General features: G+C 38.2%; 1 protein-coding gene across 1 annotated transcript in view; it reads left to right on the top strand.

Moving 5' to 3' along the window:
• TMEM212 (transmembrane protein 212) overlaps nucleotides 1-26607 on the top strand; it is a 32917-nt gene extending 6310 nt beyond the window's left edge. Inside the window, 5 exon segments of the mRNA XM_010356913.1 lie at nucleotides 12934-13118; nucleotides 21838-21897; nucleotides 23406-23424; nucleotides 23427-23728; nucleotides 26566-26607. Of these exon segments, the coding sequence (XP_010355215.1) occupies nucleotides 12934-13118; nucleotides 21838-21897; nucleotides 23406-23424; nucleotides 23427-23728; nucleotides 26566-26607 (608 nt within the window).
• Nucleotides 26608-26916: the final 309 nt, after the last annotated feature.

The following is a 26916-nucleotide window of genomic DNA, read 5'->3' as shown; positions in this document are numbered from 1 at the left end:
TACACTCATATGTTAAAAATAAAGGCTTTAATTCACTAAAAGTGCACCAAAAATGATGCAAATCTTTCTTCTAAGAAAATAGAGCATAAGGTTTTCCTAACTGAAATAATTATGTTTTTCAAAAACAAACTATAGAAATTGTTCCTCACCACATGTTCTCACTCATATGTGGAAGCTAAAAAAAGTTGATCTCATAGAAGTAGAAAGTAGAACAGAGGATACTAGAGGCTGGGAAGGATGGGGAACAGGGTAGGGGATAGGGAGAGGCTTATTAATGGATACAGTATTATAGCTAGAGAGGAGGAATAAGTTCCAGCGTTCTATACCACTATAGAATAATTCTGGTTAACAATAATAGATTGTATATTTTTAAATAGTTAGAAAGAAGATATTGAATGTTCCCAATATAAAGAAATGATAAGTATTTGAGATGATTATTATGCAAATTAACCTGATATAATCACAATAGATTATACATTTTGAAACACCACTATGTTCCCCATAAATATGTACAATAGTTACATGTCGATTTTTCAAAATGGAATTAAATCTATGTTGTAAATGCTTCTCAGATTTAACCAATGCGTATGTGCTCTTTGAAATGTCTTTAATAAAAAACAACAAAAAAGGGCCGGGCGTGGTGGCTCACACCTGTAATCCCAGCACTTTGGGAGGCCAAGGTGGGCAGATCACAAGGTCAGGAGATCAAGACCATCCTGGCCAACATGGTAAAACCCACCTCTCTACTAAAAATACAAAAAAAAAAAAAAAAAAAAAAAAATTAGCCTGGTGTGGTGGCGTGCGCCTGTAGTCCCAGCTATTCAGGGGGCTGAGGCAGGAGAATTGCTTGAACTCGGGAGGCAGAGGTTGCAGTGAGCCAAGATTGTGCCATGGCACTCCAGCCTGGGCAACAGAGTGAGACTCTGTCAAAAAAAAAAAAAAAAAAAAGGAAGGAAAGAAAGAGGGAAAAAGAAAAGATTGTCTTCTTTAGCCCAGAATTAACAAGAAAAACTTAAAACAGTTTTTTTGAGAATTTTTATTGTTATTAATACATAAAATATTCTTCATAGTGTTTGTGGGCTTCATTGGTCATAAGCAAACATTTATAGTACTTTAATAATGCTAGATTTTAATGTGCTTTTTAGTAGCACCTTGTAATCATATGGTCTACCCTTGTTACTGTATTTTTTTATTTGTGGATATCGCGTCTGTACGTCAGTGAGCAATCCTCAGTTTTCAGCTTAGGCCAGTTCTGACCCTGATGTAGATACTAAAACCCTTTGAGTTATCATTGGCCTTAAAGTGCATATAGTTGAGTTTTATGATTTTTTTCTAGTTGTTTTTTTCCTATATGGAGGAAAGAGGAACAAAGGTAAATTGTTGGTGGCCTGAAGTGGATGTCTTCTGAGGATCACAACTTAATATTAAATGTGCATAGCCTTACCTTTGTTACACAGAACGTGTTCCATTTCCATGTTTACAAAATGTGTTATTAGGAAACATAGTATAATAAAATATGAAATGAGGCAGAAGGGTAGGCATTTGGCTTTTATTTTGCTTCTGGTACGGAGCTTTTGTCTCAATCTTGGAACAAACTGAGAAATAGAAGTTGTTAAACTACGCTGAAAATAATGATTCAACAAGAGCAGGACCCAGATTGATTCCCCTCTTTGGAATTATGTGAATGAAATTCACTTAGAGGATAAAAGGGGATGGAAAAGATTAGTGGATGACACTAGAAAGGTTTTTTTTTTTTTAAATATAATTTTGGTTAATTGAGTATTAAGAAAAGCAAAGGGCAAATATTTGGTAATTTATGTATGCATGTCTGTGTGTGTGTGTCTCTCTGTGTGTGTGTAAATGGTAAGTCTGTGTGTGTGTAAATGGTAAAACATGTCTGTGTGTGTGTGTGTGTAAATGGTAAGTCCATTTTCACAGATCTTACTATTTCTTACCCCCTATGCACATGCCCACAGACTTACCTATAAATGATCTATGTGGGTTTGACCAAAGATGGCAGAAACATCTTTTTCAGTGTTCTTTCTACACTGTTTCTTACCTTCCTGCCTTTCTGTCATTTACTAAACATTTATTTCCAAACTGGGTTCTTTAAAAAATTATTTCCCTCCTCTACTTTGTAGGAAACAGATAATTCACTTGTCCTATAAGCGCCTGTTATACCAAGTTTACAAGAACATGGGTTAGAGTTTGGAGCACTTTTGAAAAGTTTCCCATTTTTGATAGAGAGTATAACAAAAGAAGGGAAAAAGCCGGGCATAGTGGCTCATGCCTGTAATCCCAGCACTTTGGGAGGCCAAGGTGGCCAGATCACCTGAGGCCAGGAATTAGAGACCAGCCTGGCCAACATGGTGAAACTCCATCTCTACTAAAAATACAAACATTAACTGGGTGTGGTGGCACATACCTGTAATCCCAGCTACTTGGGAGGCTGAGGCAGGAGAATCAGTTGAACCTAAGAGGTGGAAGGTTGCAGTGAGCCGAGATCACGTCACTGCACTCCAGCCTGGGAGACTGAGTGAGACTCTGTCTCAAAAAAAAAGAAAGGCCAAAATAGTGGTGGATACTACTTTATATTATCATCGAGCATTATCATTGAGGCTCTGAGTAGCAGGGAAGGGAGGAACTGTATGGAGAAAGAATTGGGAGAAAATGCACAGTTCACTCTGTTTTCAAATATCTTAAATATCCTAAGTGAATATGGTATAAAAACCACAAAGCATAGTTTTATCCTCAAAGGACATAAAGGAAATAAAATCTTCAGAAAAGAAGGGCTGTGTTTGTGCTGGGGAGAGAGCTGGGAAGAACATGTTGTTAAAAAAAAAAAAAAGTAATACTTCAGCCAAGTACTTCGTTCTTTTAGCCTGAGGCCAAAACAATAAAAATTAGAAGAAACCCTCACTTTGGGACTAGAATGAAGAGTTTATATTACAGATCCTGGTAGCTAACTCTGCAGGAACATTACTCTAAGCTCCATAAGGTGATGAAGATGCTGCAAGTCTGGTCTTCAGTCTTCCACTTTTCTTTCCAGTAAAAACTTAGGACTGTTATTAGCATCATTACCTGATCATTATTGTTACAAACAGTTACTGATAAGTAACCAAAACTAAAAAACATGTTTAGTAGCAATACACTAGACATTGTTTTGTTATATATATTTAGAAGATTTTAAACTCAGCACTAGATGATTCTAACAAAAGTGACTTATAGAATTTGAACATTTATGCTGAGCTTATGCCAAATTTATCCAAATTTAAAGAAGCAAGTAATGATATTGAGGACTCACATGTGATAGGAGAATTTTTTATCCTTTAAAACCTGAAGGTGAAATGAAAATTTGCCCTCTTCCTAAACTATTAATTTCTTGGGGCATCACTTATTTCTGCCTTTGGTATTACCACTCAAATTTTGAAAAACTGAACTAATCTAAATCATGACTCATCTGTCACTAGATGGGGTTAAAGCATTTTCATCCTCTGGTACCATAGGGAGAGGAAGGTTCTGGAGGACTATCCTTTCTCCCACTCGCAAGTGTGGGATTATTAAACCCCAAATAGAACAGTGCTAAATGTTTTTTCATATTTTGTTTTTCTATAAACAAACTTTATCTGTGGCCTTGTAGCAGTTAGTTAGTTCCAGGAAACACACAGCTAACATGTCATTCCCCCTGTATTGCGCATAATATAAAAACAGAGTTTAAGTAAATATTTGAATTAGGACAATTTGGAAAATTTAACTTTGGAGTTCCCTAGCATTTATTGACCACTTCTTTTCAGGATAGCTGTTTCAGCTGATTAAATATGTCATACCTGTGCCATTTAAATGAAGTTAGTTCAATGTAACATACTATATACTAGCAGAGTATGATTTTAGAAACTCAGCATTTGCTAAAGGGAACTCAAATTAGAAGGTTAAGCTCCTGTTGGGTACCAAAGAGAAGCTGCTCTATAAATAGCAGTATAGCAACATCTAGTGCTAAACACAGATATAGCAGAAAGATAATCAGTCACAACAGCCTTATTCAATATTAGGTTAATATTGCAACTGGATGACTTTTTTCTTGGTATTTTAACCGGTATTCTTCTGTGAAATGGCAGGCTTGGACTGGCTGGTCTCAAAGGTCCTTGCTGGCTCTGCCTGTGATTCTCCAGTTGGGTTATTACTGTGTGCCTTTCATTGTCATTGCCCTACATTCTTTTTAGTCTATTAGATAAAGGCGCCTTGCAGAGACCTAGCTTTTATCTTTTATGTCAATCTGCTTTGTGTGGATTGTGTGGAAGAAATGGAAGGGCTTACGTACTAGGAAAATGTGATGTGGAAGGTCCCACAAACATCCGTTTCTCGTATCGTGCCACTTTAAGAAAAAAAAAAAAAAAAAAACAAGGGCAGGATATCTGGGTTGTTGAAAAGAGAAAATAAATTGTGAGCCTTTGGATACCCTCAGTCTGCCGTCAGTAGGTGGTGTTTAGAGTGTGTAACCTGGCTTCTTATGTCATACAAATAATGCACTTAGTCGATCGATTTCCTATTTTAGGAAAGACCACGTTATCATCTGCATGAAACTATGATAGAAACGTGAGTTTGCATAGCCAAATTTTTCCAAGTTAAAAATGTTATTATCAGTATTTCACTTTTCTACAGAATTAGGGGAAAATATTATCTATGCAGAGAGGTCTGCTGAAAGAAATAAAAGTTTTTAATATGTAGAGATATTAATACATAAAACCACAGGCCAAGCGAAAGATCTATTAAATTAGACAGGTCATCATGAACAGCAACTACTTTAAAGGTCAGCAGTGGATTTAAAAGGTGTTTGTCAGAGCTTTCTCCCAGAGGCAGAAGTTCTTGCCGGACTTTCAGGCGGTTGGTCTGTGACGTTGCGTCTTCCTCTGTTTAACACAAAGTCATGTGGCAATGTGTCGTGTGCTTACATAGCAAGGCCAAAATAATCTCAGCCATGGGTCACTTCAGTGCACCTCTCCCATGTATCTACATACAATGCATATAAATTCACAATGCAGTTTCCAGGTGAGCTAACCTGGAAGGTCTTCTTTGTATTTCAATGTGGATTTTCATAAACAAGAGGGCTGGAGCAGTTTAAGACCAAAATATTAAATATCGCATGTTTCTGAGAAGGCCTGAGAAGCTAGCTTTCACAGCAAACTGGTCTGTATAAACTAGCAATTGTAGCCTTGGTGCGGTGGCTCATGCCTATAGCCCCAGCACTTTAGGAGGCTGAAACAGTAGGATCACTGGAAGCCAGGAGTTCAAGACCAGCCTGGGCACATGGCAAGATCCCATCTCTACAAAAAATAAAAATTAAAAATAAGTAAACTAACAACTGTGATGATAAGCAGTGGTTTCATTCATTCACTCACTCATCCATCCATTCATTCATTTATTAGTTCATTGACTCAACAATACTTTCTATGCATCTACTATAGACCACAGGCATTGTTCTTGGCTCTGGGATGCAGTGGTGAATAAAACAAAGTCCTTGCCTTCATGGAACTGTTACTTTAATTGGGAAGACACACAGTAAAGACATAAGCCAAGAGCTATGAAGAATAAAGTCAGGTGGTAACGAGGCCATGAAGATCCATAAAGCTAGATAAAGGGATGGAGAGGGGGAGATTGGTAAGGGAAAATCTTCGAGCAGAGATGTGGATGAAGTTGAGAAAGTGAACCAAATTGTACCAACCTTAGCTCACTTTGCTTTTCTATATGTGTTGAAATATACAGAAAATCGAGGCTCACAATATTTTTAACATTGCTTAGAAAACACAGAGCCAGGCACAGTGACTCACGCCTGTAATCTCAGCACTTTGGGAGGCCGAGGCAGGCGGATCACGAGGTCAGGAGTTTGAGACCAGCCTGACCATCATGGTGAAATCCCGTCTCTACTAAAAATATAAAAATTAGCCAGGTGTGGTGGTGCGCACCTGTAATCCCAACTACTCGGGAGGCTGAGGCAGCAGAATCACTTGAACTTGGGAGGTGGAGGTTGCAGTGAACCGAGATTGCAGCAGTGCACTCTAGCCTGAGTGACAGAGCAAGACTCCATCTCAAAAAAAAAAAAAAAAAAAAAAAAAGAAAAGAAAAGAAAAGAAAGAAAGAAAGAAAGAAAGAAAGAAAGAAAGAAAGAAAGAAAGAAAGAAAGAGAAAGAAAGAAAAAGAAAAAGAAAGAAAAGAAAACACAGAAAAAGAACTTTGTTTCCTGATCAATCAGAAACTGGTTTACAGAGATATCTTCTACCTAGTGTTGGCCAGTAGATGGGGATTTGCCTTTGAGCTCTCTGCCACACCAGATCCTTGTTGAATTCTCATTTCTCCATTCCATGTGCACCATAAATTCCATGCCTACAAATGTTACCAGTTTTTTCCCCAGCTTTTCAGCCCTTTCCAAGAAGATGGGAAACAAGAGTGATATGACTTTATGTTCCATTGTTCCTTGGCCATCTTGGCATCTGCTGTATTTTTTGGCCAGTTTTAATTGTTTTATGACATAGACAACAGGAGCTGGACTGAGGTCACCAATTTGTTACCCACAACCTGCTAATTACTTAGCTGGTAGATGCTGGCTCCCACTCATTGCCTTTTTGTGTTCTGCTGGGGCCAAAGTGAGGCCTCCTTAGAGGAATACTGGGTGAAATCTCTTGAGCAAGAATTCAGCTGGCCAAATTACAGTGTGTGCAGTGCTTATTATGTGCCCACGGCTTGTACCAGATAGAGGGGAACACAAGTTGGCATGTCTGCTCTAACAGATAAAGCCTTCTTTGGGACAGGCAATCTGGTCACATAGGTATTTTTGCTCCTTTGGGATTTATTTTCAGTTATGCAATCGTAGAGACAGAAGGAGTCTTGGAAATTATCCAATCCAACCTTCACATTTTGCTGAGAAGGACCGAGATTACGGGAGGGTTAAATTTACTCCAGGTCATACAGCCCTAGTTTCTTTCTATTGCAGCAGGCTGTTCCTTGTCCTACTCAGGAACCTTGCATATGACAACCATTCCAGTCCATCTCCACATCAAAGGCAACAGCCCACTCATACAGCACTGGAAAACCGAAAACTATGCACAGCAACACTCTAGATAGATATTCTGGGACTTTTATATCAATGCACAGAAACAAACCTTTGCCTTTGCTTTTAGCTCCCTCCTTTGGTCTAATTTTTTTTTTAAGAGAAAGTAAAGAATCTCTTTATTCCATTCTTTTTTTGTGTATAACTAGAAGCAGAATCAGCAGTTCTGATCAAGCCTCTTTGGTGTAAGTAAACACAGCATCATCCCATTCCTCTTATGTCCTCGGTTTGAGTACAGCCTTATGGGTTTTTGTATGTTTCATGGTTAATTTCTCAGATGTATGTATATTTTTAAAAAAGACATAGTACACCAAATATGGATCTAGTGGAGAAAAGCAAAAATTACAAAATTTAGAATCAAGCATTTATAGGTTCAAAACCAGGATTCGACACTTAATAATTGTGTCACCTTCATTTAGCTTTGCCTCTTACATGGATATAACTGGGTCAAAAACTGTGCTTAGTTTCTCATGGATCAATTTAGTTCTTTTCTTTTTCAAAAATGTCAAGAGAAGAAACGAAATGAATGTATATTCCTTGTTTAAGAAGACTTAAAAGTTCATCCCTAAAGCTTGTTTTTAAAACAAGCATCATCTAAGAATGTTTTAGAATACTCAGAGTTTCTCTTTTCTCATTCTACTTTTTTGTCTTTTTCCTCTATTTATTTCCCTGTTGTCCTCCCTACAAACAGCTTTTGTAAAATGTACATGAATGGCCCAAGGCTTCCATCGTTCCTCTGTCCCTGAATCAACTCTGTTCAGACCCGAGCTTTGAATCTGTGAGTGACGCAAGAAGCTGTTTTTGGCTTCAGGAATGTTTTCCTCTACATTCTGACTCCTCTCTTGTTGTTCTTCTTTCCTCTCCATCTTTTCTCCACCTCTCTTCCCCAGACACCCCCACTGTTTCTCTCTTCCTGTTTTCTTAGTTTCTTTTCCTCTCCTTGGTGGCCAAAGCACCAATCAATCACAGCTGTGGTCACAATTACAGTTCTATCTGTGACTCCTCTATCTCCATGATAAAACAAGATAGGAGTAGCCTCTCCAAAAGGCAGACAATATCCACAGTAGCCTGTGGGAGGCCGCCTGGCGTGGACAAGTCAGCCAATAAGAGGTTTTCCTTGCAGCTGCAAGGCTTGAGAGAGGGAAACAGCAGCTAGCTGGGCAAGTTTGCCAGTGACACAATTAAGTGTTTCGCTTCAAAAACCATGGGAAAATTCTGATACATTCCAGATAATTTTAAAAACATATTTGCAGGTCAGATATACCAAAGGCAAGCAAAAATCTGAGTTAGGTAAGTACAAGCTGATGTACAAATCTCTATTTAGATCCAAACATTTTGCAGATTGGATGACATTAAATTTGACAATTCCCAGTTAGGGATGATAAAAATTGAACTTTGTTCTCTTTAAACCCCAAGCCATTACAAGAAGAGCGGGTTCACTCAGAGTTGAAGTTGAATAGCTAGTAAAAAGCAAAGGGAAATGTGCATTATGGATGAACACTGAAAAGATTTTAAATCCAGTTAAGAAACTGGACTATTTGGAAAGACACAAAAGTAAATTTTAAAATACCTATATTGTGTCTGCATGGGTGGAGCACCTTCACAGTCTAACCTAACACATCTGTCCCATCTTTCTGATTCTAGGAAGACAGGTTCTGCTTGGTGCTGCACAGGGGCAAAGCAGCTTTTGCCTTGCATTTCCTGCACATACCAGATTCATCAATATCATTGGAGTATTGAGCCAGCATGGCCACATGCCTGAGCAAAACTCAGGCCTTTTATTTCATGCAGTTAATACAACTAAATCTTGTTTTTTCTTGTCTCAACTTTTATCTTGACCTTTCCAACCCTACAGAAAATGGCTAACACCTGTAAGCCCAGCACTTTGGGGGCCTGAGGCTGGAGGATCACTTGAGGCCACGAGTTCAAGGCTAGCCTAAGCAACATAGCAAGATCCTATCTCTACCTTAAAAAAAAAATTTTTTTTAAATATCAGCCAGTTGTGGCATGGCCCTAATGTCCCAGCTATTCAGAAGGATGAGGCAGGAGGATTGCTTGAGCCCAGGAGTTCAAGGTTATAGTGAGCTATGATTGTACCACTACACTCCAGCTTGAGTGACACAGCAAGGCACTGTATCTAAAAAATTTAAATTACAAATTAAAAAAATAAATTAAACCTACAAAAATCCTGAAAAAACTGTAAAGAGCACTGACATCACCCAGTTTCACCAATGAGACATTCTCTTATATAAATACAATGCTAATCATCCTCCCAAGGTACTTAACATTGATACACTAGTATTATCTAAAATAAACTCCATACTTAAACTTCCTCAGTTGTCCCTGTAGCTTTTTAAATGTCTTTTGTGACTTGAATAATTTTGAAGAGTCCAAGCCAGTGTTTTGCAAAATGTCCCTATAATCTGGATTTATCTAATTCTTCTTTATAATTAGATTCAGGTTAAAATATTTTTGCCAAAAATGCTACACAGATGATGGCGTGTGCTTGCATTATATTGTATCAGGAGGCAATGATGTCTGCTTGTCTTGTTTTGGGTGATGTAAAGTTTGATCACTTGGTTAAGGTGGCTGCCATATTTCTACTTTGTAGAGATATCCTTTTGCATTGTAATTTTTTTCTTCATTTATCCGAAGGTTTTTAACATCTATTGATGATCTTTGCTTTATTGCACTGGTATTAGCAGAGTGTTAATTTTTCTAATTTTTTCATTCCTTTGGTATGCATCAGATAGAATATTGAATATCTGGGTCTTTCTGACGCCTAAGCTCATACCCTTTCTAGTACACAAGCTACCTTTCTAATATATAAACAAATTAAGCTGGTCATCTGAAGCTGCTAGGAAAAGAAAACATTTCCATTTCATCTCTAGTTTGGAGCTCCATTGTCTTTTACCTTGGCAAAAATGAACTCCTTCCATAGCTTTGAAACCTACTTTAAAAATCCCAAGACTACAGCACCCACAGAGCTGTTATTTTTAGGGCTCGCATGTGAAGGAATGCATTTTAAAGAGGTAGAGAATGTTCATGTCAGGTTCCCTGTCTCTATATCACTGACATTCTTCCACTTCTTTGTGGGCCCAATTTTGCTTGATTGATTTATTGATTGATGATTTCTTGTGTTTGGTGTGGAGGGGGGAGCATTGGGATAAAAATGTTGATTTGGGCTTTCTGTTTGTTTTCAGTGGCAAAACTGGCTTGAAGAGTTTGGTGAAGCTACCACATTTTTCCCTGAGCCAAGATCCTGGGATCCCCTGGGTTGAGGAGAAGGTGGGGACTGCAAAGCAGCCTACAGAGACGTTGACGCCACCACCTCCAAGGAGAACTTGCAGGTCCAGCTTGTAGTCAGTTAGTGCCACATGGGATGACTAGAGGGAGCAGGGACCCTATAAGCCTTGCTGGCTGCGAGGACATGGGTACATAGACGTGGCTGAACAGAGAGGACGCCCAAGACAGAAGCAGTGATGCTTTCTTTTCTTTCCTAGTAGCTGCTCTCCCTGAAAATGTCCTTGTTTTAATGAAATTAGTGTGACTAGATTCCTGCGGAAAAACACACAGAGAGAAACCCTATTCTACCTGTCTTCCTTCTCTTTGTTATATTAAGTGGCAACAACTCCTCTAATCACTAATAAATTCAGGTTTATAAGTCACAATAGCAGTGTCAGAGTTAGGCTGTGAGTGTTGCAAGCACTTAAAAGGCCCTTCAAATTAAAACAAAAATATTCTCTTTGTTTGCCATCTTTGTACTGTTTAACATGAGTATTTCAACAGTCTTTGTTTTCCAAACATGCAAACAGGAGAGAGTGATCTGACCCGCAGCATATTGACATGCTATCTATCTATAACCTTGAGATTAAAAGTAAAGGAAAAAGTCAAAACAGCTCAAACCAAATACTAATACAAACAAGTCTTTCTTCACTCTCGACCCCTTCCTGCCATATCAATGGAACAAACTAGCATCAACACTCATTGACGGTGGTGGATTCACATGGATCTATACTTATGCAGCTTTAGGGGGACGGGGGAGCCCAAATACAAAGGGGAAAGTTTAATGTATTAATCAACTAATTCAACAAATACTTATTGCCATATGTATCTGCTGTGTTGCAGATAGGGTTGTAGATGTTGGGGATATCTCATATATTTAAGGGATGTAGAAGACTTGCAAGGTCTCTGCCTTTGTGAAATTTATCTAGTGGTGTTAGAAAAAAAAAATCAGAGAATATAGCCGACAGTGTTGAGAGGAGATAGGAAATAGCAGCTGTACCAGAAAGCATGAGCTGGTTTCCTGGATTCTGCATATCCAGGAATGCAACTGCTTCCAAATCTGGGTCAAACTGTGGAATGGCTATTAAAGATAGAAAGGCAGAAAGAAAAAAAGCAGAGAATCAGAGAGAAGCTTCTCTTTCCACCACATATGGGAGAGTCCTTTGGGAGCTTTTGCCAAATTGTTCAGAAAGAGTTCAACATAATGTTTATAAGATGATGAATTTTAAAAAACCAACAGTGACTGCACCTTTGTCCCCTGATGCAAGGACCCCAAAGGTGGAATATCCCAATGTAACAAGAGTCACCCTCTGAACACCTTTGTTGTGCTAAACTCCGGGCTAGGCATTTCTGATTTTGGCTCATTTAATCCTCTCAACCAAATCCCTGGTGAGATAAACACTAATTTTTATTCCCATTTCGCATATGAAGAAAAGTTAAGTAACTTGCCCTTGCTCAAGGACATAAACCTGGTAGAGAGTGGAACCAGAATCAGATCATGGCTCTATCTGACTCAAAATTGATGTCCTAAACCACCATATTTGCATTCAAAACATCATTTTTCATCATTTTATTTCAGTAAAAAGAAAAAATGTATTAATGTTAAATAAGAAAATTATTCACATAGGTTCAGAAACTGACCTGTGTTTTTAAGATATTGTCTTGAAACAGACATCTACATATATCCAATCAGTCAAAATTAAATAACTCCATTTTCTCAAATGCATGAAAAAGTAAGAGATGACTTGTAACTGCCTAAATGTACCTAAATTCAATATCTCCAATCAGAATTATGATTCAAGAAAGAATGGGGATCAGCATTTTATTCAACTGATAAATTACTCCTCAAAGTTTATTTTATTTTATAAATGCATACATTTCCATCAGCACACTTTATTTGAAAATTAGATTAATAATAAAATAAAGTGCAACTGTTTTAGTGAAAACAATGCAAAACTCCATAATAAAGTTCATGCCCATTTGGGAATGAATCCATATCAAAAATCTTTATCAAAAAGAATTGTAGTGGAATTAAACTTTGAAAGGAGGTGAAGATCTTGCTTTTGCTTGAAATCATTTAAATTAAATATAATGAAAAGTGATCAGGGTGCTTATTTTTACTTTGTTTTGTGGGCAATTGTGCTGGGAATGTGGATCTATTGTACACAAAGGATGTTGGCTTTATGCTGGAACCACTAGGCAGGTTGAGATGAGAAACAATTAGCTCAGTCAGCAAGCCTTTGAATCTGATTAAGCCAGGAAGTGGTCACTCCCCAGGACAGGGCAGAATGAAGGGAATCAAGGCAGCAATCCAAAGCAAGGAATAATTTTTTTCTCTCTTTCTCTTAAATAAATTGTTATTAGAACTTATTGTGTCAAATTTATGCCAAGGACTATTTGAGTACATTTCATCTTTGGTAAAACAAATAGAATCTTGTTTCCAAGTAGATCAACGGTTCATATGTGTCGTGGCTACTGTCTCTAAGAAACTTCTATTTACTGAGGCCTGTCATACTCTCATGTTTTGGTAACAAAACATCTTTGAGACCAAGGCCCCCAGCCACCAAGGAAAACGAAGGGCCTCTACCAGGCTGCTGGTTGGATTCTCGTCACTCTGCGGAGCCTCAGTGTCTGCTCTGGAGTTATTGCTTTCTTCCCTGTCTTCTCTTACAAGCCTTGGTTCACGGGATGGAGTGTTCGGATTGCTTGTCCCATCTGGAATGGAGCTTTGGTATGAAAATAGTTTATGAAATGTATTGAGAAAATAAAGTAAGGTGGGAGGGAAAGGGGAAACAGAAGAACATGTCCTTTTAAATTGTTCTAACAATACAAAGAAGTCAAAATTCCACAAAAAATCAGAATCTGCCTTGGAACATTGATTTCTATTAATTGCATTTTTTAGGTATAAAAATTGTCATAATATTTTATCATGTATACATGTACATTATGTATCTTTAATGACATGCTGCTCAAGAAATTCTTTAAAAATTATTTTATTTTAATCCTCTTATCTTGATATGCTAAGAAATTAGAATCTTTTGAAATTTGAACTTTGAATTTTGAAAAACATAAACCTTGAAACGTAATTTTAAAATAGAGAACGAAGTAAAATAACTTTCAAACTAATGCTTTCATTGCAAACACTAGGATGTACATGGCCCCAAAATTTACAAACCCCAAATATTTGTTTTTCCACCTTTCTCTTGCATGCAACTGTTTGAACTGAAAATAGCTCAATAATTTTCAATTATTTGAAAATAACTCAAATAATTCAATAATTCAAGATGGACTTAACAATTCACTAGGAAAGTGCATGTGCCAAGTACAGTGTCTGACACTAAGTAGTAGTACTCCATGTATGCTCATTGAATCGTCGCACACATAAACGATTGGCCTGGTTCCTTAGCTCTCCAACCAAAAAAAAAAAAATGAGTACATCTAGTCTTGGGAGTAACTGGCTTCTGTGCTGGTATGATTTAAGACAAGTTACAGAGACGCACCTGTCCAACAAATCCTTCTCTCATTGATTCCTGTGATGCCTGACACCACTGGAGACTGGAGAATGCAATTTTGAAGCTTTTTGATCTTAAGGAGTCTTCTATTAAAATGTAGCGACTTGGCCAGGCGCGGTGGCTCAAGCCTGTAATCCCAGCACTTTGGGAGGCCGAGGCGGGCGGATCACAAGGTCAGGAGATCGAGACCATCCTGGCTAACACGGTGAAACCCCGTCTCTACTAAAAAATACAAAAAACTAGCCGGGCGAGGTGGCGGGCGTCTGTAGTCCCAGCCTACTCGGGAGGCTGAGGCAGGAGAATGGCGTGAACCCGGGAGGCGGAGCTTGCAGTGAACTGAGATCTGGCCACTGCACTCCAGCTTGGGTGACAGAGCGAGACTCCGTCTCAAAAAAAAAAAAAAAAAAAAATAAAAATAAAAATAAAATAAAATAAAATGTAGCGACTTGGCCAGGCATGGTGGCTCATGCTTGTAATCCCAGTACTTTAGGAAGCCGAGGGGCACAGATCACGAGGTCAGGAGTTCAAGACCAGCCTGACCAACATGGTGAAACCCCCTCTCTACTAAAAAATACAAAAATTAGCTGGGTGTGGTGGCACGCACCTGTAATCCCAGCTACTCAGGAGACTGAGGCAGGAGAATCACGTGAACCTAGGAGGCAGAGGTTGCAGTGAGCCGAGATCATGCCACTACACTCTAGCCTGGGCGACAGAACAAGACTCTGTCTCAAAACAAACAAACAAACAAAATGTAGCCACTCTTGTGTGAAATAGTATCTTAAATCTTTAAAAAGTTAAAACTTTAACTGGGATACCACCTAAAAACTAGTCCTCAGGAAATATAAGTTTTAATCTACTTATTAGATAAATATTTATGGATAGCCCACTATGTCCTTGAGTTACAATGAAGGATCCAACAAGGTCTTCATCTTAAAGGAACTTGGTCTAGTGGGGTTTGATGAATGTGTGCAGATAGATGGAGGCCAGTGGGATGATGGGAGAGTGGATGGAATGAGGAAAGCATAGGGTTATGTTTCTCTTTCTCAGCTTTTTTTTGTCTTTTTCAATACATTCTTTTGTATCTATCATCCCAATCTTGATCTTCCCTTCTTTTCTCCAGCACCTGCCTGAAACCATAATTCATTCAAAGAAATATTTGTTAAAGTTCTACTGGAATGCAGGGATGGCAGTTACATTTATTGAAGCGGCTTCCAAAATTTTTTTTGGTAACTCAGAGTCAGAAAAATATTGTAGGTGAGGACCCAGAATGTACATAAATACATCTACATTCTTCTCTGTAGATAAATAGATATCTACATCTATTATGCATATATATGTATAGTAGATGTTTATATACCTGTAAAACAAAAGTTTCTCAAAATAGTGCTTACCCTCTATGTGAAACATATTCTGATATTTTCTATTTCAAAGTCTAATTTCACAAAGTTTAACAATATCATGATTAGAGTTCAACCCTACATTCTTTTGTTACAGCTCTTTGCCTATCCTTGCAGACTCTAACATAATACATTCAACAAATATTGGTGATTTTGATTAAGATTACAGATGATTGAATGTAATCATGTTCTAGGTCAAACATCTATTTTTACCAGTTAGGCCCAGAGAAATGATATGATATGTCTCCAGCACATAGTTAATTGGTGACTGACTATTTGATTTCAGAGGTGGCAGCCTCAGGAAGTGGAGTCAGAGATAAAGGATTTAGAGAAGCGGACCTGTTTTCAAGTCCTGACTTTGATGTTCTTGGTAGGAGGTCAAAAGCAGGACCCTCTGCCAGCCAGTTCCTCATTCCCTTTATCTGTAAAATGGGGAATTTTACAGATAAAAAGAGCCCACATGTAAAACTGTCTAACCCTAAGATGCACAGTGAGAATGAACACAGTTTAAACAAAGATTGTGTAATAAAGAGCTTTGCAATTTTAAAGCCCTCCTCAAGTGCTAGTTAATACCATGCCTTTCATTTGTGCCTTCTCTGTGCTCAAGCCCTTTGTTCTTAATCCTGTGTCACCCGCCTCACTTTCCTATCCTATTCCCTCATAACCTGCTGAGTTCTCCATCCTGTTAACTTCCTGGACTTCATCTCCCACCACTCTTCCCTTAGCTCACTTCTCTCCCATCACACTGGCTCCTTGCAGTTTTCAAACATGCCATGATGTGTTTCTGCCTCAGGACCTCTGCCTAAAGCCTCTTCCTGAACTTGGCTCACTCTCTAGCCTCCTTCAATTCTTGATTAATTCTTTATCAAATATCACTTTTTTTTACAACTGGTTTGCTCCCGTTACACTGTTTGCAATTGTAATTCCCTGACCCCAATGGGTGTTCCCAATCTCTGATACCCTGCTCTATTTTTTTCCCATAACACTTATTAGTATATAAGATACTATATAATTTTTAAAATTTATTGTTTGTGCATTCTCCTCTCCTCTAACAAATGTATATTGTAGAAGGGCAGGGATTGTTTTTTCTATTACGTTTACTGCCGTATGTGAAGAACTTTGAACAAAGAGAATTACATACTATGCGTTCAATAAATATTGTTCAATAAATATTGTTGAATAAGTGAATGAATCTCATGCCTTCCATTCCGTTGGTACAGAATTTCTTATACAGTTGAATACCAATTAGGTTGCAAGGACTAAAGGTCAGGGTGGTGTTTATATTATACTAGGGCAGGAAAAAATCCTCATGTGAAGGTAAGTAATACAAATGCTCAGTATTTCAATAATGTCTAAATTTGGACCAACGTTATTTTATTTTCCTAGTGAGTTTCCTACTGAATCATGGTTCTGTCTGATCAGGGTGAACTTCAAACGGTCTCTGACTCATTCCACAACCTTCCTTACCAATCACTTCTTAACTTGCCTCCAAAGTATGTCTTCCTCCAGTGACGAGATTTGTATATTTCAACCATATCCACATTTCCTTTTGCAGATGACTCCATATTTCCTTGGAGACTTGTAAGAGAGAGATTTTTGCATATGATATAGTACTTTGAATTTTTTCAAAGCCTTTCATTCAAGACTCTCTAAGTACTTCATATAGATTGGTCCTCCGACTCCCTAGTTCCATTTTGACATTTATATGACAAGCAATTTTCCCAGAATTTTGGAGGTAGGTTATTTAAAAGCATCAGCTGCTAGAAAGTATTCAGTGAGGAGATCATAGTACCTTAAGGAATGAGCTCTATTAATTCTAGAAAACATGGCTTGTAGAACAAGTTCTGATGAAAAGACTGGAGTACAATGAGTTTAAACACAGGCCCTGAGGACTGGAGAGCCCAGTGACTTGGCCAATGGCAAGTGCAGTGCTGCACCCAGAGCCCTGCTTAGAGAAGGGAATTTGGGAGAAAGGTCACGCTAGACTTAGTTTTGTAGTCTTCCTCAACGGAAGTTCTGCCCCTTCCTCGATGGTTAAAGAAGGGGCTTGATTACATGACCATGCACGTCTGTTTCAGCTTCCACAGTTGCATGACTTCCAACTGCCTGATAGTGTCAAAGAAAAACCAGAGCTGGACAGTTAGTTAAAGCAATAAAAGCAAATTTTATTCAGGATTATTGCAATAGGGAAAAAGAGACATCAATATAGAACAAAGTTCAAGTCCAAATACAGCATGAGCAAATGGGAATTTATAGCTGAGAAGCAGGGTGAAAGTCAGTGGATGGAAAATTACTAACAGGAAATATCAGGGACAAGGGGGATTGTGGCTATACCGACCTAACAGTTTTCTTGCTGAAGACAGGCCAGGGTGATCAGACATCACTTTGGGGATCGGGGAGGAGGAGAAATCTAACTAGTTATAGAGGGTGATCAGTTATCAAGGCTGGGGGGGTTCTTGCTAAACTGACTCAGCAGGGTTCTTGTGCTCCAACTGGATTTTACAAGGAAGTACACAGATGGGCCTAGGAGAAGGTTCAGGAACCTGACTAAAGTTTGATCAAGCAAAGAATCTATGTCAATGGTCCATTTTTCCACTTAGATATCCAAAGCTGCTTTAAGGCCAGTTTGTCTAAAACCAAATTAATCATCTTGTCACCAAAACCATTTTTTTTTCTTCTCCAACTTCCCTGTCATTGTCTTGGTAACTCAATTTCAAACACTGGAGTGATTTTGACTCAACCTGTTCCTCTAAACTCGCCCTTCTCAAACTGTAACATGCATACAAATCATTAGGAGATCTTGATGAAACGCAGGTTCTAATTCAGCAGGTCTGGGGTGGGGCCTGAGAGTCTGCATGTCTAACAAGTTACTAGAGGATGCCCATGCTGCTGGTCCTAGGACCACAATGGAGGCAGCAATGCCCTAAAGCAGCGCAACACCAGCCCCACTCCAATCAGTTGCCATGTAACTTAAATTTTTCCTACAAGGCATATCCCTGTGCATTCCTTCCTTTTCCTTCTCACTGTATACCACCCACCCCTCACCACTTCCCATCACTACTCAGATTTTATGCCTAGGTAACTTTGATAGCCAAACTGTGGGAATCTATCCATTAGTAAATTATAAAATAAATCTATTGAGTAGCTAGCAGCATTTACAATAAATGCATAGACTAGACTAGACTAGAATAGAATAGAATGCAGTGGAGTGGAGTGGAGTGGCGTGGCGTGGTGTGGCGTGGAGTGGAGTGGAATGGAATGGAATGGAATAGATAGTATTAGAATGCATCACATTTTTTATATCTGACCAAAATAATATGTAACCCTCATTATGCGTCATAAAAATATTTATAACTATGACGTGAAATGTATTAGTTATTGTGGCTAGAGCTGCAAAAATAAATCTGAAGACCAGGGTTCTACAGAGACTTCTAGGCCTCCCTTTATTCCCATCTTACGTGCACACAACTGGCTCATCTTTCTAAACCCCTTCAGTAGTCAGGATACAGCTCCTTCAAAAAGCTTTCATATTGCTTCATTGTCCCTAAACGACGTTCAGACAGGCTAGCCTGCATTGTGAGGTCCTCCTAACTCTGGTATTACCTGGCTTTCAATCCTCGTTTTCTACTGGTCTCTGCCAAGAACTGACCCTCCTTTCAGTGTGGACTCCTCACTCACTGCTCCCTAAGCATGACAGCCACTACCCCACCTTTGCACACGCTGCTCCCACAGCCTAAGCTGCCCTCCCTCTGTCACCTCCCATTGAAATCACATCCATCCTTAAACAGACTTCAGATCCTATTTCTCCACGGTGCCTTCATCATCGACGTTTCCCTTGTAAGTGATACCTTATCCCTGAGCTCTTCTCATGTAGAAAACATTCATCCTTCTTGCCTAGTGTTGCAGCCATTCTCTTATGTGCATTATTTTTACACCCGAACTGTAAATTCCAATGACAGGCAAAACTACTATTTGTACAATTACTATTTGGGGATCTTGCTCATCTTATTTAGCCTTTCTGTGCCTCATTTTAAAAGTGTGAGGATAGCTACATGATAAGGTCATTGTGAGGATTAAATGAGTTAGCATGTGTGAAGTGTTCAACGTATATTAAACACTCACTCAATAACATGTTAACATTTATTATTACTTTATCAGCATAGTACCTAGCAAATTGCTTGTTTGCAGTAGACTCATAACAGATGCTTGTAAGTGAATAAATTATCCCATATTAATATGATACCTCTAAAAGTTTCTATTTCTATTGTGAGGGCTCCCTGATTCCTTCAATTCATCTGCTTCTGGGAACTTAGGCAATTGCCTCTACTTAGGCAATTTAAAGATTTAGTGGGAGAGTTCATAATTATCATGCAATCAAAGTGTTAGCAGCAATTGTTGCAAAACCCAACTGATATCCCTGGATGTGCCCAGAAAGCAAGGCAGCAGCATGTCAAGGAGAGCTGAGGGAGGCGAGTGCAGGATGGAGGCCCTCTCTTCTTTCCACACTCACTGCCGGGCACAGCCTCCATTCTCCCCTTCCTCACAACCTGGCCTCCTCTTCAGCCAACTATTCCCCCTTCAGACTCTCCCTCTCTCACATTTTCTCTTCCCCTTGACTTGTCCTGCCTACCCTCAAATCTCTTCCTTTTTCATTCTTTTCTCCTCTGTATCTAAAAATGTAATTTTCAAAAAGAAATGGAAGAAAGAAAAGGGGAAGTCTGTGCATCTTGGGGAAAATAGCTCTATTTTATCTCCCATGTCTGGCGGGGAGCACCAATAAAGATGGGTGCGCTAACCTCTTGAGCCACCTTTCCATTTGCAGGGTAGATTTAAGAAGTTACTGAAGGCATTCATACTCAGCCTACTCCATGAAAGATCTTTTTCAAAGTTTTATGTAAACAAAGCAAAATCCAAGCTGGCAGCTACAAAAATAACAGGCAACTGAAATTCTGCAATATTTTTCAACTTTTTGAAAGGAAAGAAACAGCTCATGCCAAAGTAGTTAAGGCAACCTGGAATCTCAGCATCTGATAATGTCAGCTATCTACTCAGAGTTAAACCAGCAGAGGGGCATGAGCTTGTCTCCCTTGCTTATCTGGCTTCAGTGTTTCTCTGTCTTACAGAGGAGTGATGTGTCAATTGAGGGCCATGCCTCCCAAAGCAGAGAAAGCCCCAGGCTTACCCCACAGCACCAGTGTTACAGTTGCTCTTAGTAATTCTTTTGTTTCCTTGTACTATTTATGCCGGCTCACCCTCCAGAGGGTCCCTTGGAAACTTTCCTCTTGCACAATCAAGCCAGGAACCTCTTTTGACTACAGATGGTTCTGTTTTTATCCCTGAGAGTTTTATGGTATGGCAATGCCAAGTCTGGAATTGTAGGCTCAGCTACATGAGAAGTGTGTGTGTGTGTGTGTGTGTGTGTGTTTCCCTGTCTCTCAAATTCTCTAAATCCAACATTCAAAATAAAATATGCCAGGAAAACGAAAAAGCTAAGTCTCAAAACAGTAAATATGCCAGATCCAGCTGCTACAAAAGCAGCATACCACAAAACCATATTGGTAAAAATGCTGATTTTTTTTTCCTCCTTAACTTTGTAGATTGTGCACATATAGTCATGCTTATTTCTCTGTCAAAAGCTAACTTGTACTATATTTGGAGCTGTCCATATTCTATATCTTATTTTAGGCACATCTCTTCCTCTTTCTCTCTCAACCTCAAAAGAGTCATTAACCAAGAACAAATGATACACGGGATTAAGAATAAGTTATTTCCAGTTTCAGTGACCACAAAGGTCTCCTCCATGAGACCTGTTGCTGAATCAAAGAGCCCAGGAATATTTTTTTTCCATTATCTACTGCTAAATTCTGGTGACACTATTCCCTCTTTTGTTTAACTATTTTCATTCCACACTTTGGGCCTTTTTCCTTCAACAGAGACTATAAAGAAAAACTCTCTTTTGAAAGGCTGGACACCACTGTACCCAGAACAATAAATGCCACATCATGCATTCATTCTAATGGTAATCTTTGTTATTTGAGAAAAGGGGATCGTGTATTTGCATCCTACCAGCAGGCTGAGGCTGTGGAATCTTAAAAGAAAGCAAATAGCAAAAGAGCAAGTCGCTTCAGGGTTTTGTGACAAGTTTCCATTCTGGTTCCTTCCATTTACAGTTTCATCAGTTTGTATGAAAGGTGAACAAAAGACAATTAATCAAATAAAACTTATGGCAAGGGTTATAAAGCCAAACCATTATCGTGGTGACACCTTACAGTAGTGGAGGGGTTGATTCTGATGGCAAAGGCAACATAGAGAATCAAAAAATGAGCTTGTATGAATCATGTCTTTATGACACTAAAGGCTTACTTTCCTCATCATCACAGTTTTTTTCCATGGATGTGGAGGATATCAGAGTCATCAATCCACTGAGTCATTTGCTGTTCCTTCAAGTTCATGATGAAGTTGTCAAACTGTGAGACAGATTGAACTCTTTCCAGAGGCACCTTCTATGGTGGATGTTTATTTTTGCATTTTCTTGTCACAGGCCATCACAACTGGTGTGCTTCTACTGTTGGCTTACAGAGAGTGGACCCAGAGGTGCCTGGTAAATATACAGATGCCAAGTAGGATGGAAGATTGGCTTTGAAAGTCAAATCACTATTAAGTTCAGGATGGAACATAAAAAAAATGATATCCAATTAGAATTGAATTTGGTCTAATTGATGCCATACTACAATGGATTTCAGTAATAAACTCTGTTTTAAATGATTTTTTTTTTTTTTTTTTTTTTTTGGAGACGGAGTTTTACTCTGTCGCCTAGGCTGGAGTGCAGTGGCATGATCTTGGCTCACTACAACCTTTGCCTCCCAGGTTCAAGTGATTCTCCTGCCTCAGCCTCCCAAGTAGCTGGGACTACAGGTGCACACCACCATGCCCAGCTAATTTTTGTATGTCTAGTACAGACAGGGTTTCGCCATGTTGGCCAGGCTGGTCTTGAACTCCTGACCTCAGGTGATCCACCCACCTCAGTCTCCCAAAGTGCTGGGATTACAGGCATTAGCCACTGCGCCCAGCCCTGAATAATTTTTATCTGATCCCTGCTCCAAATATTTTCTACAGGTTCCTGTGATGATTATTGTATTTGGGGAGGACAGAGCCAGTGCTACTGCTCCTAAATTTCATTTTGAAGAAATGGATCTATAGGCTTCTCTGCTTTTAGTAATATATTTTTAATTCTCAACTCCTTAATCTGAGATCTCTTTCCAATCTTCTTGGTACCTCTCCTTCTAAAAAAGGATGAAAAGTCTATGCTATCTTGCATTTCAATTGCATAAAACCAGATAATCCCATGATACAGAAAGACTACATTATCTGATTATAGATTTTATTGCCATGACTAATGCAGGGCTTCTCAAACTTAAATGTATATGTAAATCAACTAGAGATCTGGTTAAAATGCAGATTCTGATTCAGTAGATCTGGGTGAGGCCTGAGATTCTGCATGTCTGCCAGGCTCCCAGGGGATATCAGTGCTACTGGATGATGGACCACATCCTGAGTAGCTGAATAGCAAGAACCTTCAGCAGGGATTTTGTTCACTCATCTTTGTTTTTCCCAACCCAGACTAGTTGCCTCCATGTGATGGGAAATACATAAATAAATGTTTGTTGAATTGAACTAATTTAAATTTTGCCCCGGTTGGCTGATATATTATTCTCCTGTGTTGTAGATTGAAAATGAAGGACTGCAGGAGGGAGAGCATCAGGAAGAATAGCTAATGGGTGCTGGGCTTAATACCTACGTGATAGGTTGATCTGTGCAACAAATCTCTGTGGCACACATTAACCTATGTAACACACCTGCACATCCTGCACATGTATCCCAGTACTTAAAATAAAAAGTGAAAAAAAAAGAAAAGAAAATGAAAATACAAGGGACACATTCAAGGGAAAATGAAAACATAAAGAGAAGGTCATGATCGATTTCTCCCTCATTTTCCAATAGGAGAGATTCATAGCCAGCATCTCTTTTTTGTTTGTTTGTTCATATTGCTAAGAAGGTTTTGAAATATTTTGTCTCCACAGTAACAATTTATTTTTGCTTTATTTTCAGTGGGAAGCTAATTTCACCTTTGGATTCTGAGCATTATGGGATGTCCACTCCATTTTGCAGTAGCCTTGGAATCTGCTCTCCTGGGCCCATATTGCTTCTATTCATTTTCAGGGATTGCAGGGACTAATTACCTTGGATAAGCAGTTACCTTTCCTTATCCATATGCAAAATTCTCATTAGCCTATGTGGACCCACCACACTACAAAGAGTACCACCTGACACTTCAAGCCCTCAACCTGTGCCTAAGCTTTACCCTGCTCTGTACATCCTTGACAGTGTTCATCAAACTTTCTGCAAGACTTATCCAGAATGGACACACAAACTTAAGTTTCAACAAAGCGGGAGCAGGTTCTTGTTCCATCCTGTATGCTAAAATGGAAAGTTTGGTATGTGAATAGTTGATATTTCTCTGTTATTTACCACTGTATCCTATATGCTCTTGATATGCAGGTCTAGCACATAATAGGTACTGAACAATTGTTTTTGAATTAATAAATGGAAATATGTTGACATTATAACTGAAGTTACGGCTGTAGGTAGCACCAGCCAATTTTTATGCCAATCCAAAATTTTGAAAATTATTCGTAGGAACAAGACAAGGGTGCCCACTCTCACTACTTCTATTCAACTGGTACCGGAAGTCCTAGCCAGAGCAATTAGGCAAGAAAAAGAAATTTTAAAAATCCAAATCATAAAGAAAGAAGCAAAATTGACTCTGTTTGCAGATGACATGACCTTATATATAGATACCCTAATGATTCCATTAAAAAAATGTTAGAACTGATACATTCAGTAAAGCTGCAGGATGCAAGTTCAACATACAAAAACCAGCTGTGTTTCTATACATTAACAACAAACAATCCTATTTACAGCAGCATCAAAAAGAATAAAATATTTAAGATAAATTTAAGCAAGAATGTGAAAGATCTGTATACTAAAAACTATAATATACTAATGAAAGAAATTGAACACACAACTAAATAAAAAGGTATCCTATAATCATAAATCAGGAGAATTAATGTTGTTAAATGTCCATTCTACCCAAAGTAATCTATAGACTCAGGGCAATTCCTATGAAAAGTTCAATGGCATGTTTCACAGAAATAGAACACATAATCCTAAATGTGCATAGATCTACAAAAGACCACACATAGCCAAAGCAATCTTGAGAAAGAATAAAGCTGGAGACATCAGTTTGATTTTAGACTATATTACAAAGCTGTAGCAATCAAAACAGTATGGTACTAGCATAAAAACACAATAGACCAATGAAACAGGACATAGAGCTCAGAAATAAACCCATATATGAATTTTTGTCCTAAAATAAAATGGCCTTGTTGTTCAAGAAAGAGGGATATTTAGGACAAAACAGAAAGTCTAAGCATGTTGTGAAAGGTCTATGTAAGTCATAATAAATTTAGTAAAAAGAAATTTTTTTTTAAAAAAGGGGTTGTATAATTCAGTTGGCTATGATTAAGAAGAAACTTTCTAGAGATGGGTCTTTAATATTAAAAATACACTAATACAAAATTAATTAGTTAAAACAAGATTTTATTACAAATATTGACTTATTTTTAATGCAAGAAGTTTTTAATTTTTAAATTCTATGATCTATCTCTTTGACATCCTTCAGATTGACATCTCAAAAATTCAACTCTTTCTTTTTGAAAAGGTCTTGGATAATAGCTCTCTCCTTCACCTTTTGTTGGCTCCTGTAACTTCTATTAATTATCTAAAGTAGGAAAGGGAATTGTTTTTTAAACAAGCAAATAAAATATCCTTTGGGGCTGGGCATGGTAGTCCATGCCTATAATCCTACTACTTTGGGAGGCTGATACAGGTGGGTCACTTGAGGTCAGGAGTTCAAAACCAGCCTGGCAAACATGGTGAAACCCCATCTCTACTAAAAACACACAAAAAAATTAGCCAGTCATTTTCGTTTATTAATTTAAAAAAATTACTGAGTACCTATTATGTGCCAGACCTGGATATCAACAGCATATAGGATACAGTAGTAATCAAGTGGCTTTTTAAAAGTTACTTGATTAGAACTCTTTCATGGAGTTTGGTAGTGAAATATCACTTCCCCATGACACATATAAAGATATAGATATAATCGGTATGCAGAATAAAAGTGCCAGTTGGACTGGTTGAAGTTAGCTCAGATGTCATTTAATTCCCATAACCTTGGTAATCTGTGATAAAATTAATCTGGTAAATTTAATCTCAAAACTCTCTCCAGTAATTTAAAATCTTAAAGTCATGTTAGACCCTTGGTTTTTATTTTCACTGGAAATTTGGATTATTAAAAGTTAAAATAATGAGAGCATAAAATATGTTTTTGGTAAAGTTTATAAAACACAAAGATGTTGATTTTGCTTAAAAAAAGGAAAATAGTTTGTTCCTCTAGTTAAAAATCATTTAATGATTGCTTTAAAATGAAGTAAAAATTATACAAATAAAACTTAACAAAAGGAACAATTAGGTCAGGGCAACAAAAGTTAACTCTGAGCCCTGTGATTACCAAAAAAAAAAACAAAAAACAAAAAAAAAAAAAACAAAAAAAAAAAAACAACAGTCATTATGGGGGAAGGGTAAAACCAAGTAACCATTAAAAAGCAGAATGTATAATATAAGGGAATTGTTCCATTTCATAGATTGGTATCATCGACTTCTTAAAAAATCTTTACTATACTGAATTGTAAAAATAACCACTTTAAGGACAAAATTCTTAAATTTAAATGCCACAGAATTTAAGAGCTTGTTTGGGTTCATGCAAGACTCACAGCTCACTACTAATCACTAATAAGTACATGTAATCTAAATGTATAGGAGGTTATTTCTAAGAGAACAATCAGCCTAGTAAACTGGATAAGTGACACTGTAAGGGCTGCTTGCCCTGAGAAGAGGACTGCCCAACTCTCCCTATAAAATACCAAGTGATCCACCCCAGATGAAGCAGTTAATATGCTTCGTATGCAAGCCACATTGGACTGGCTTTATGATGACTGGGATATCCTCCCAGCAAGTACACCCATTAGCCAGGTCATGGTAAATTTGGGGGCTAAGTGGACCCCTTTTACATGGGTGCCCCTCCCACAGAATCACAGGACTGTTGAAGAAGCCTTATCAAATTTGCTGTCCCTCATATGTCTTACAGATGCAACTCCCTGCTGGGAACACAAACCCTTTTTCACCATGAAGGGTAAAATGGTATGGGGGTAGAAAAGGCCTGGGACCAGAACATAAAAGCATATAGATTAATATGATTATAAAATTTAAGATGTTTAAACAAGCTTTATGTAAGGTAGTTGAACTCCTTTACCTAAATGTCTTGTTAAAACGGATACTGCATCTGACTGGGATGTTTCCCCTTTCTAGCACTATGAAGCTGAAGGCATGTAAATCTGCTCTTTTAGGAAATGTTAGTTAAACATGCTAAATGGGAACTAGTAAAATCACCTAAGCCCACAAAGCGTAGGGTAGTAGCTGGAGTGCTAGTCCAGATGAA

The sequence above is a fragment of the Rhinopithecus roxellana genome, chromosome 1 (genome assembly GCF_007565055.1).
Source record: "Rhinopithecus roxellana isolate Shanxi Qingling chromosome 1, ASM756505v1, whole genome shotgun sequence".
NCBI classification, from domain to species: Eukaryota; Metazoa; Chordata; class Mammalia; order Primates; family Cercopithecidae; genus Rhinopithecus; species Rhinopithecus roxellana.
This window is presented reverse-complemented; position numbering and strand designations above follow the sequence as displayed.